General features: G+C 37.1%; 1 protein-coding gene across 2 annotated transcripts in view; it reads left to right on the top strand.

The window, feature by feature from the left end:
* The window catches only part of LOC129219847 (solute carrier family 2, facilitated glucose transporter member 1-like), a 105417-nt gene that overhangs the window by 81080 nt on the left and 11128 nt on the right, over window positions 1-13209 (top strand). For both annotated transcript variants that reach the window (XM_054854155.1, XM_054854156.1), the window contains exons 5-7: window positions 5606-5713; window positions 10148-10236; window positions 11307-11405. In XM_054854155.1, the coding sequence (XP_054710130.1) occupies window positions 5606-5713; window positions 10148-10236; window positions 11307-11405 (296 nt within the window). The remainder of the gene's footprint in view (window positions 1-5605; window positions 5714-10147; window positions 10237-11306; window positions 11406-13209) is intronic.

Raw genomic sequence — 13209 nt, 5'->3', positions numbered from 1 at the left:
TCACTTCCAAGAATTTACCGCGATATACGATCCTTAAAAAGTGAAAAGTCGTACTTTTATTTACATAGTATGCAGTGCACCGAATGCAGTAGAAAGTGACTACTACGATAGTGACATAAAATATGAAGCAATAACGAGGATACTCAGAGTGTACATATCGCACTTTTTTACCAGTCATGAGCAGCGGAGGAATATTTTCAGAAAACAATGAGGAAACATTGGGCTTAAATTAAAGAAAAAACCAATTTGTCCAGTGTTAATGGTAGTTTTAAGTGAGGTAAGTTGCACATTAGTTCTCTGCAGCTTTACTCTAAATAAAAGTTCTAAAAAATGTTTCGAAATTTCTTATTGATTCCAAAATTTTAATTGGTTCAAATCTACTGAACTATTATAACCTAATTTCTGATATTTTTGAACGTATTAAATTTAAAAAGGAATTAATGAATGTACATGTTTATTTATCAATAAATATACATGAATCGGTTATAAGGTCACCCCGCTTATAAGATCAGTTTCGTGAAGTCCTGAGGGGTGACCTTATATCGAGGTTCGACTATATGCAAGGGCTGTCTGAAAAGTATCCGACTTTTTTTTCTTTTGTAGAAACCGCATGAATATGAATCAAATGAGGCAGTGAGAACTTTAAAGGGATGCAAGTGGACATTTTCAAGTTTTGAGTAAAACGCGTTTAAAGATAAGAATTTTAAGGACATTTTTTCCTAAATCCTGCTGTATAACAACACCTACCAGGGCTACTAGTACTATCTCTTGTCCCAAGACAGAGGAGAGGTTCACCTACTATTTGTACTGGTTATCTCCAAATTTTTAATTTTGCAACTTACATCCCGTTGCTTCTCACTGCCTCAAACGAGCTTTCATGAACGTGAGCCTTTGTGCGCATCCGTAAATTTTCTCATCTTTCATTAGCGTTAATCGCTAAGAAACAGTTTGACTGAGTTAGTGTGTAAGGCTCCCGTTGGATTTTTTAATTTCAAGAAAAATGACGGAACGGCTGGAGCAGCACTAGTGCACCAAATTGTTGCAGAAACTGGGCGACAGCCAACTGAAAACGATTTGAAAGACTCAGACGAATTTCGGTGACTATTTCTCAGCACCTTTCTCGCATTTGACTTCGAAGTTTTGGGCGAAAAATTCGCGAACCTAGCTCGAAACTCTCAAAAGCAGATTGAGAGGTTGGCGGTGCTCCAGTCGTTTCGTCATTTTGCTTGAAATTAAGATATCCTTCAAAGGCCAAGGCTCTACACAACATTTTCCGTAAATCAAACACTATTTGCCAGTGGCTGACTCTGCTGACACAGGGGAACAAAGTCCCACATGTGCACAAAGGTTCAAAGTCTGATCTTGCATGCAAGCTTAATTCATACTAGTGATGTGCCGGATCGTTAAAAAAGTAGATCCGCGGATACGGATCCGGATCATTCGTGTCAAGATCCACGGATACGGATCTCAAATTTTTTTTGCCCAAATTAACTATCAAAGTGTAAAGTTCTTTACGGAAGGTATTCCCGTCAGAATAATGGCAGTTTCTTCAAAAAAGGCAACTGCGGCAAAAATATAATAAAGACTATGATTTACTCTTTGAAGAAATCTCCGTTAAAATTGATGAAGAGTTGGAACGAACGGGTTAGCGCAGCATTAATGCTTAGATAGAATATGAAAAATTATTTCTAGCTTGCCCGGTAGATGTAGGATACAGGAGCAAGAATGTAAAGCTGCTACTGGCAGTGGCGTAGCTAGACCCGACTTTCGGGGGGGGTTACTTCTTTTATATATATATATGTATGTATGTATGTATGTATGTATGTATGTATGTGTATATATATATATATATATATATATATAATCGCTTGGAATTTTTTAATTTTCTTCTTTTTTTTTCTTTCTCTTCTCTCTTCTTTTTCTCTTTTTTTTGAGACTAACTTTTCGGGGGGGGGGTTTTGTCCCCAAAACCCCCCCCTTAGCTACGCCCCTGGCTACTGGATAGGCTATAAATAATTTTTCGCATTTTTTTTCAGCATAAATGCAGTGCTGATCCATTCCACCCAAATTACTCCGACCGGGGGAATAACAGAGCCGGGAACACCTTTACAAACAGTAAATAGAGAATTTTGTCTCACTTTTTTTGAAGGATGCCGTCAAAAACCTAAATGAAAAATAACAGAAACCCCAAATCCAATAACAAAAACTAATATTAACCTAAGATTTAAGAAAAAAAAACATGTCTCAGAGAGCAGTTGGCTTCTGAGAATTGATACCTTATAATTAAAATAGGGAATAAAACCTTCTTTAAACGGAATTTACGAGTCCTTTATTCAAACATTTAAGAATTTTTAGAATAGAAAAGATCCGTTTAAGATCCGTCAAAAAAGTAACGGATTGGAAAAGGAACAGATTTTTATTTTTCCTCGGATATCCGCGGATACGGATATCCGGAACATCACTAATTCATACATTGAGAAAAGAGGTGAGGGGAGTGTAGACTTTCATTCGTAAGTCCCCTCAAATATCGTGATTAAGGCATTGGAAGAAATCCGGTTTCTTTCCCTAATTTCACACAAAGCGTGCCAATCATTTGTCTTTGTTGAGCCACGTGACTTGGGGCCTTTGGGTCAGTTTTTGCAAAGTCAATAATTGGACTTGCTCCCTCTGTTTTAATTCCTGCTCTAAGTGGTCATATCCATAAGGTTTTCCCACCAAAAAAAAGAAATAAGGTCAGACACGTTTCTTACCTCCCTCGTACGTCAAGTTTTGTGAAATGGGTTGAGTGGAATTTGCTTAAATAGGTGGGACATAGCAATGCAAAGCTTGAACCATTTCCAAGTTTGGTTAAATTGTTATTTATCTCAGAAATATTTAGATAATTAACGACATTACTTGATTTCAATCTTCAGCCAAAAGGTCACCATAAATTTAAAAAAAGGACAAAAAAAAAGTTGACTGTTTGAATGCGTTGCTTTCGGTCTATATTTCATATGCTATGTTTTCAAAATAAAATTGCATTTTTTTTTTTTTTTGACATTAATTACATTTTTTTCTGCTGATATTTCAATAACGTGGGGAAAAAATACAAATTATTTGAGTTCAATATTTAAAAAAATATATTTTTGAGCTTAGGGGAACATATCACACACCGGAACAAAAGTGTCACACCTGAAAAAAAAAACATTGAAAAAAAAAATCAAGGTTTTATGTAAAAGTATTTTTAAAGTCTTAAATATTATAATGCGTGCAAAAATTTGATATGTTTAGGGGCTAGTTTTTATTGTAAATAATAGTAATGTGCACTAAAAGTTTGAAAATTTTTCTTCTAAACAAAGGAAATTTAATGATGTGTCGCTATTGATTATATTGTTTTTGAGCTAACTTTGTGCGAGATTTGTGGCAAGAAAAGATATTTAATTTAATTTTAAATCAACGTGACAGTTTTGCAAAATTTTAAATTGTCTGTTTCGCTGCCGCGGTGCGACAGTATGTCATACCATCCTTAATGGGATGAAAGGACAAACTAGGCAGGAGCATATTTCAGAAAATGTATTCTAAACGACTTCCCTATTTACATTTATTTTATAGAATTAAAATACCTTGCCGTGCACCAAACTTAGATACTGCGAAGAAAATGCTTAAATACATTTTATCACACACACAAATTACCAAAAAAATACTTTTTCTTGATTCCCCCCCCCCTGCTGCAGACTTTTATTTTTTTTTGTGTGTCAGTCGGAGTATCGGCTAGACATGTTAATCGTTTGCTTTCGAAATATTAATGTAACGAGTAGTCAAAGAAGTGATTGGATAATAAATTAAACTCGCATTCAATATTGAAGTTTTAATTCAATGTTTTACCTTTATTGAGTAAAGAATTATGGAAATTTTATGCAATTCATTGAAAAATTATTCAAATTACAATGATTTGCGTATGATGTTGCTATGGCAATAATTCCCAATGTCTATGCCATTGCTGGGGATTCCTATTCTTTTAAAGGGGAGGGAGATGTAGGTTAATGCCAATAATTTGAAAGGAAAAAAAGGTTTTCACTTGTCGTCACTTGGTTGAAAGGAAGCTTCTGTACATTTTGAGCTGAATGTGAATTTTTGCATTTTTTTTTCGAAATTCAGATTTTTTGCGCATGAAACTACGGATTAAAGCCTAAAACAATAGAGCGCTCACCCTTAAGTTAGAAATTAAGGCAGCCACGATATCATGATTTTATTTACTTCAGGAGAATAAACTCTGATGTATGAGTTATCAGGAAGCTAAACGGATTTGTTTTTTCACTTCGTTCGTGAATTCCGAACACAATATCCCTAGTTGATTCTGCAAGCGATTTTTTTCCAATTTCAATTCATTGTATTAATCCAAATAGTTATCTTGATTTCACACCTTCATGACATCCATTGCTTGATAAGTTTGTGTGAACGTTTAAAAATATCTTTCAATCTACAGTAAAGAGTTATAGTTTCACAATCATTTATCTTTTTCAGCTGTTTCTTCTACATACCCTTCACCATTCTCCACATCTTCCCGTCCTTACTATGCTGAAAATCTTTCTGTCGTCCACCCTTTTGTAAATCTTTCTGCCGTTCAACTTCTGTGAACCTTTCTGTCGTTCACCCTTCTGTGAACCTTTCTGTCGTTCACCCTTCTGTGAACCTTTCTGTCGTTCACCCTTCTGTGAACCTTTCTGTCGTTCACCCTTCTGTGAACCTTTCTGTCGTTCACCCTTCTGTGAACCTTTCTGTCGTTCACCCTTCTGTGAACCTTTCTGTCGTTCACCCTCCTGTGAACCTTTCTGTCGTTCACCCTCCTGTGAACCTTTCTGTCGTTCACCCTCCTGTGAACCTTTCTGTCGTTCACCCTCCTGTGAACCTTTCTGTCGTTCACCCTCCTGTGAACCTTTCTGTCGTTCACCCTTCTGTGAACCTTTCTGTCGTTCACCCTTCTGTGAACCTTTCTGTCGTTCACCCTTCTGTGAACCTTTCTGTCGTTCACCTTCCTGTGAACCTTTCTGTCGTTCACCTTCCTGTGAACCTTTCTGTCGTTCACCTTCCTGTGAACCTTTCTGTCGTTCACCCTCCTGTGAACCTTTCTGTCGTTCACCCATCTGTGAACCTTTCTGTCGTTCACCCATCTGTGAACCTTTCTGTCGTTCACCCATCTGTGAACCTTTCTGTCGTTCACCCTTCTGTGTACCTTTCTGTCGTCCACCCTTCTGTGAACCTTTCTGTCGTCCACCCTTCTGTGCATCATCCTCTCCTCCACCATTCTATATATCTGCCTGTTCTATACTATTCTGTACATCTTCCTGTCCTCCACTGTTTCCTACGTTTTCATGTCCTCCACTGTTTCCTACGCTTTCATGTCCAATAACGCTCTATGTCTTCCTGCCCACCAACGCTCTCTGTTTCTATCTCTTCCACTCTCTCATATTTTGGTTGTTGGTGTGACCTGGTATCACGTTGTTTCTCTGCGTACTTGAAAGTGGCAGAAAGGGAGTAATTTTGTACCTTCTGTTTTGCAGACTGTAAACTTTACTATTTCTTTTAAAAAAAAACACCCATGTAATTGGAACTAAATTCTTTTTAGGTCTGACCATGGTGCCATCCGTTTTCATGTTGGCTGCTCTACCGTTATGTCCAGAGTCGCCGAAATTTATCCTCATCAATAAGGGCAAAGATGTAGCAGCACAAAAAGGTTTGCTTTCATATTATTGATGACGTTCGAGCCAATTAACCGACAAATTCATTATTTGTTTTCAGGGGCGTGCACGGGGGGGGGGGAACATCTGCTGGTCCGGACCCGAGCCTGAAAGGGGCCAAATATTTTTAAACTAGGCATGAAATATAGGGGTAAACAATATGGAGGGAGCCCGGCAAAGTCATTTGTGATGGGCCCCAAAATTTCTGTGCACGCCCCTGTTTGTTTCATAGCCAGTGTACTTCCGATTGTTTTAATGATTAAAATTGTTAATTCATGTTAAAAAGTTGAGAACCATGAATCTAGAGCTTGATGATTGTCTTCTCTGGCATATCTACATCTGAAAATGTTTCACAGAGAATAATTATTGGTGAAGTGAATCGTTAGTTGAATAAGGTATGCTTTTTTATACTACTCTTCTTGTACAGCATTTTAATTAAATGAAATTTGATCTCTGAATGTAGTGCTCCAGTAATTTGGAGCAGAACAACGCGTCGTATTTTACTCAAGCGAAAGAACTCCCCAGAGAACCACACGAGTAGTGTAAAAACGAAAAAAGTTGAAATATGTAGCAATCAAAAGAGCATATTGAGACATATTTTGGCACAAAAATCGTCCCCCATCCCCACCCCGCCGTTAGGAAGATACAAAGTCTGGCGAAATTTTGAGAAAATAGCCAAATTTAAAGGCTTAGCAGGAAATTCAAAGCAATATACGATTTTACCGTCTGAATGTCTCAAGATCAGGGGTATTCCCATAGGGTATACTCAATGTACGCCGTATACTCTCAAACATTTTTGAGACGTATAGCGTATAACCTCAAGCTTCAATATTCTTCATATTATGACATATTATGTACGTGATCGTATAAACATATTGTTACGGAACCGGCGCGACTTCCAACTTTCTTGAAAGGACGACACAGTTCTTGAGAAAAACAGATTTATTTACACTATGTAGAGGAAAGATAGTTAACAACTGCCAAATTAATCATCAGCAACTAAGCAAATATAAATCAACACCGTAAACTCAACGGTTACACATGTATTTACATCCAAATACGTAAAACAACACAACGAAATGCCTCGCAATAAACAGAGCTAATACACTCTCAGTACAACTTCTCAATCGAGACTCACTTTTTATGCTAGAGGCTATTTATAAATCCTTGAAAAGTTTCCACAATTATCCATTGAGAAGTTTCGATGACATTCTACAAATATCTCGTACTTTCTTTTTATTCATTCACAAATTTTATCAATGAAAAAATAGGGGGACCGTGTACTTCAGTCAAATGTCAGGGGGTTGTATATTCATTACATGAAACTATTTACAGGTTACGTTACTACAATAATTCTAGATGAAAGATAATTTAATAAACACCAAATTTAGCTACATTACCACAAATTAATCACAAAAATAATTACTATTTACAGAATTTGTAACATTATTGTGCGTAATGGATTACTGGAAGCATACCCTCAGAAACATTGATGGGAACATCACTGCTCAAGACATACGTCAGCAAAGCGTCTGAGAGTTGTCTTCCATTACTCGTCGAAACTCGCAAAATTTGGCGACTTTTAAGATTTCGGCAGTTTTTAAGACCTCATATTTAACTCCATTTTTGCCTTGGTGGAAATGTCACAAAAGGTGAGATCCCCGTGGAGGACTCACACCCTCCTCTGCAGCTGACTTAGCCAGTGGCTCGGCTCTTTCATTGCCTTCAACACCGACATGTGAAGGAATCCAGTGGCGTAGCCATGGGGGGGGGGGATAGGGGGGTTAGAACCCTCCCCATGAGCCCCAAAACAATATATATGTATATATATATATATGAATATTATATATATATATTACATATGTATATTATATATGTATATTATATATGTATATTATATATGTATATATCATATGTATATTATATATGTATATATCATATGTATATTATATATGTATATTATATATGTATATATATATTATGTATATACACAGTATAAGTGTATAAACTTGAGGGCATGGCTTTACTTTAAACTTCAGAAAAAATTACCCCCCCCCCCAAGGATTTTTTTCGCTACGCCACTGAAGGAATCCACTGGTAATGAAGTCTGTGAAGAAGATTCGAGATGTCCAGACTAGTCTGATCACCAACTATATTCCAATTATAGAGATGCTGAATCGAGGCACGACTATCAGTCAAAATCCACATCTATCAATCTTTCCTTCATCTGAACTGCGCACTGCAAGCCTTTGCTGATAGCAATAAGCTCTGATATGAACACTGAGCAAAAGTCTGGGTTTTTATTTCGAACTAGTGGTACCCGCATGGCTTTGCCCGTAATAGAAAATTAAAAGGTCTTTTGGTTCGCCTGTATATTTACAAATAATTTTCTCGCCAATTGGCTTGTGCCCATGTTACAGTTCCACGTCATGATAATTTCGTAATTTACTCGTCCTTCTTATGATTATTTTGTTCTTAAAATTGGAATAAAAAAAGAACCGCATCGAATTTTCGAAAAATCGCTTCGAGGTGCACACCCCCCATGCTACAAACTAACTTTGTGCCAAATTTCATGAAAATCGGCCGAACGGTCTAGGCGCTGTGCGCGTCACAGAGATCCTGACAGACAGAGAGACATTCAGCTTTATCTTTACTAATAATAAAGCTCTAAGTCTCTCTGTCTGGATGTCTGTAGGATGTCTGTGATGCGCATAGCGCCTAGACCGTTCGGCCGATTTTCATGAAATTTGGCACTAAGTTAGTTTGTAGCATAGGGGTGTGCACCTTCAAACGATTTTTCGAAAATTTGATTTTGTTCTTTTTCTATTTCAATTTTAAGGACACTTCCGAACACGTGGAATAGGAGAGTAAATGAACATAGCCAATAGGGAAGTTGCAACCTATTAAATGTTCATATTTTGGCTATTGGATATTGTTAATTGACCCTCAAAACTAAAAAATTCACCATCGCCGAATTTTAAAACACCGTGGTTGATTTTTAATGAATTTTTAAAAATCCACGCGCAAAAGAGCGCTCTTCTGAAACGTCACGAGCCTACGTCACAGGGCGCGAATGGGGCAGCCTTCCGCCGAAGATCCCTTGTTTTCGCTAGGGACATTTTGAGCGCGCTGATATTTTTATTTTTTAGAAATTCAGTAATCCTTTTGAACACACTATGGAGGCCGGATTCGTTAAAGCACAATCTAAATAATCTTCCTCAAATAATATCAATGATGATATTCGAATATTTCCGAGAGGATGAGAGGTTTAATGTTCCAGAAACGCGAGGAGTTTGATGCGAGGAGATAAGCCTTTTACGTTTCGTCTTCGAAGTCGAATGCACGTTCTTCGGTTTCTCCTATGACATGAGAACCGGTTCGCTAGCTTTTCTCTCCTATCGGAAGAGCGCATGACGTCACTTCCTATGCCATTTGACGTCACAAGGGCTTGAACTTTAAAAATTAATTTAAAAAAAAACTACTTATCGTATCGCAAAATTTTTTTCACCTATGATGTTCATACATGTTACTCTATCATATAAAAATAAAATTGAAAAATCGAAAACTTCCCTATTGGCGAGAAATTCGTCATCCATTATTTGTAAATATACAAGCGAACCGAATGACTTTTCAATTTTCAACTACGGGCAAAGCCGTGAGGGTACCACTAGTTATTAGTAAAGATTCCAAAGCTCCGGTAGGAATAAGTATGTACAGTACACTCCCGAAATTCCCATATCACCCCTGCTATCATCTGTATAGATCATCAAAGAAGAATAAGGAATTTCATGGATATAGAGAGAGTATCCAGCCAATTGCTTAACAAGTGCCGGAATCTGAGTTTTTTGTCACACTGGGGGGGGGGGGGGTCACAAGAGTTCATCTTGGAAGTGAATTCCATAGAGTTCCAAACCAGCTCCTAGGGGACTCAAGGTGGGGGGTTACACAGCGGAAGAAGGTAGATTCAGTATTTTTGAAAAGGGAAAAGGGACCTGGTCAGACCTAGTTTTAAAAAGCAGAAATCTGATCGACTGATCCACCATGGCAGACATTTGTTTTCCTTGACTCAGGTCTAACGAGAGGCCATGTCAGCCTGGCCTGAAACTAGGGGCCCGGCTAGAAATCGGAAGTACTATAAATTTTACAAGTTTTATGGGGGGACATGGACCCATTAACTAAACGGACAAGAAGTCCATCTTGCTCTCGGCGGCCCTCCTCTAGCCTCTAAACTTTCACCAATTAGGCAGCACCCCGATACTTCACTCTGGCTACCGTAGATTTTTAATAATGATAAATGTGTTTCAAAATGCCTTAAGCGTTTACTCATCTATGTGTGTGTGTGTGTGTAGCGGTGTTACACAAATTTTTGTATTCATTAAATACTTAGATAGACCCGGCATACTGAAACAGCGTTTTTGTTTTTCTTTCAGCTTTGAAGTGGTTGCGAGGCACTGATGAAATTCATTACGAAATGGATGAAATGCGAGCAGAATACGAGCAAATAAAATTAGTTCCTAAAGTAAGAACTATTTTTCTAAAGTAATCAAAAGGTCACAGTACCTTTCAAACATTTTTTTTTCAATTGAAGTAAATTTTATTTTTTTGAAACCATAACATGCATACTTATTTTGCAATCGATAATTTATTCTCTAAGTTTAAAAATATTGCCTACTTGTTTTAAAAATTCAAAAAATGGAGGAAAGTTTCAAGTTTTAAAAATTTCTAAGGGTAGGGCCGGCTTCGGAAGTGTGGAGGCCCCAGGACAACGAAGGAGTGGAGACCACTAATCAGGGTTCGAAAAAATCATCATATTTTCGAAAATATCCGATACATTGATATATATCCGAATATTTTGATATATATGTATATATCCGATATTTTCGACCCGTGAAAGTTAGGATATTTTGTAAAAATTTTACTGTGGGGGCCTCTTTGTTGTGGAGGCCCCGGGGCAATAGCCCCGCCTTCCCTCCCCTAAATCCGGCCCTGCATAAGGCTTTTTTATTTTTGCACTATTTTAAAAAAAGTTTTTTTGCTAAACGATCACTATAATCATTTCTAAAAATCTGTGCATTCATTTGCTTATGAGTTTATTAGAAAATTTTCTGTGATTAATTATGTAAAATATCAAAGCTTTTTTTTACAATTTTGTTTTTAAAGGTTTAACATGCTCTAAACATTTGAGTAATTTATAAAATGCTTATCCAATGCACAGTTTTGTCAAATATGTTATCACAATTGCAAAAAGTAATTACTTTAAAGCTGTATCTTTAATAAAAAAAAAATCCTTAGGGATTCTAATGACATGAAAACTCCAAAAAATCATCATCGAGAAAAAGCAGTTTGAAGTTTTTCTTTTGCATAAGAACACATAGGAAGCATGGCCTAAAACCACTCATAACGTTTTAAATATTTGACTTAAAGTAATGAAACTTTTCCCCTGTGTTCAGAATAGTTTTTAGTTTTGAAATAAGCAATAAAATATTTTTTGATCGTTTCATCATTTTTGAGGTAGTAACCCCTTAACATGAAAATTTATTCCATTTGAATGTTGATAATTTTGAAATGTTTATTTTTTTTTAAATTTAGGTTACGTTGAAAGAAATGTGGACCAACGATATGCTGCGGAAACCTCTAGTCATTGCTGTGGTCGTTATGATCTCTCAACAACTTTCGGGAATTAATGCGGTGAGTTAAGTTTTGTTTATCAGCTATATTTTCTGAAGTTATAAAATAGATACGTTGGCCTTGTTAACAAGTTAGCTACAAGCAGTAGTATAAAGAGTCTTAGTTTTCTTTACTAATAATAAAGCTGAAAGTCTCTCTGTCTGGATATCTATGGACGCTCATTGCGCTTAGACCGTCGGCTGACTTTCATGAAATTTGGCACAACGCTAGTTTGTAGCATGGGGGTGTGCACCTCGAAGCGATTTTTCGAAAATTCTATGTGGTTCTTTTTCTATTCCAATTTTAAGAACAAAACTATCATAGGATGGACGAGTAAATTTCGAAATTATCATAACGTGGAACCATAACATGGGCACAAGTCAAATGGCGAGATACGAAATTATCATAACGTGGAACCGTGACTTGGGTACAAGCCAATTGGTGAGAAAATTCACCATAGATTATTTGTAATATATATAGGCGAACCAAAAGTTCTTTTAATTTTTCTATTACGGGCAAAGCCGTGCTGGTACCACTAGTTATTTAAAAAAAACGTACATTTTGAAAATGAGACTAGCGTTTAGGGGCTTGGTTAGAGTTCAAGAAACGCGTCAATTCATAAACAAAACAGTTGGGAGTTTTTTGAAAAATTCTATAAATCCAAGTGTTAAAACTTAAGTTTAATCATATTAGTTTCAATAGATTTCTTAGTGGTAAAATCTCCTTATTATGCCCCCCCCCCCCCCACTTTTTTTTTTTCAATTCTACATATGTTGTTTTTGCAGCGGTGTATTGATGGCCTAAGAGACATTTTGAATTTTTCGCCTGATCATGTAGATGAAAATCCTGGGGATTTCAGCAGGAAATCTGCGTTCTGATTTTCCATCTTTTACAAATATTCGTGTTTCTTATGCGTAAATGGTTTCTTGATAAGCCGTGATATCAAATCCATTTCCAGATGCTTCACAAACTTTTTCTATGACTACCACGGAGAAATGGCGGATGAATCGGAAGTGGAAACACAACACTTCATTTTGTAGTCGGTATGATCGGTGAAAACGCGCAAGCAGGTAAGTTTTTACTGCTATGGTGATCTCGCCGCTCATACCTGCTACATACTGAGGTGTTTAGTTTCCAATTCATCCGCCAACTCTCCGTGGTCAAACTATAACAAGTCCACAAAATGCGCTTTTAGTCATTTGGGTTATCCAGCTATTTGCGGCTACTAGTGTTGAATTGGAAGGTGTTTCTTTGCACATTGGATACAAAGTTAGTACGAAGCTCATTGACGCTGCGGAAACAAGTTTCGTACTACAGTAAAAACCTGTAAAGTTGACCACCCTTGTAAGTTGACCACCTGTGTAAGTTGACCGCTATTTTCAGGCACGGAATAAGATCTATATCATATAATTCAACCTCTGTAAGTTGACCACCTGTTTAAGTTGACCACTAAAGTAGTGCATCGCAAGTGGTCAACTTACACAGGTTTCGCTGTACCTATTTCTAAGTTTCTATGTACTGTTTGGGCTCTGCTACGGGGGGCCCTATCACTATAAACAGTGATCTGACCATAGTTACTTTGTTCTGAAGTACAGTAGAACCTCGTTCATCCAGTTCCATAGTTCCAACATTCGTTCTTTTTGTTATCTAATACTGATGATGACGCGTTTTCGCGCCTGTGCTCCAATAAACGCCACTCACATTCGAAAAGGAAAAAATCTTTTTTCTGAAAGAGCATTGGCATGTGGTGAGTTACTTTTTTCTTAATTTCGACTTATTTTCTGTCTTAAAAGATGTTTAGTCTGTTTTCCTTTTCGTTGCTGAC

The sequence above is a fragment of the Uloborus diversus genome, chromosome 4 (assembly GCF_026930045.1).
Source record: "Uloborus diversus isolate 005 chromosome 4, Udiv.v.3.1, whole genome shotgun sequence".
Lineage (NCBI taxonomy): Eukaryota > Metazoa > Arthropoda > Arachnida > Araneae > Uloboridae > Uloborus > Uloborus diversus.
This window is presented reverse-complemented; position numbering and strand designations above follow the sequence as displayed.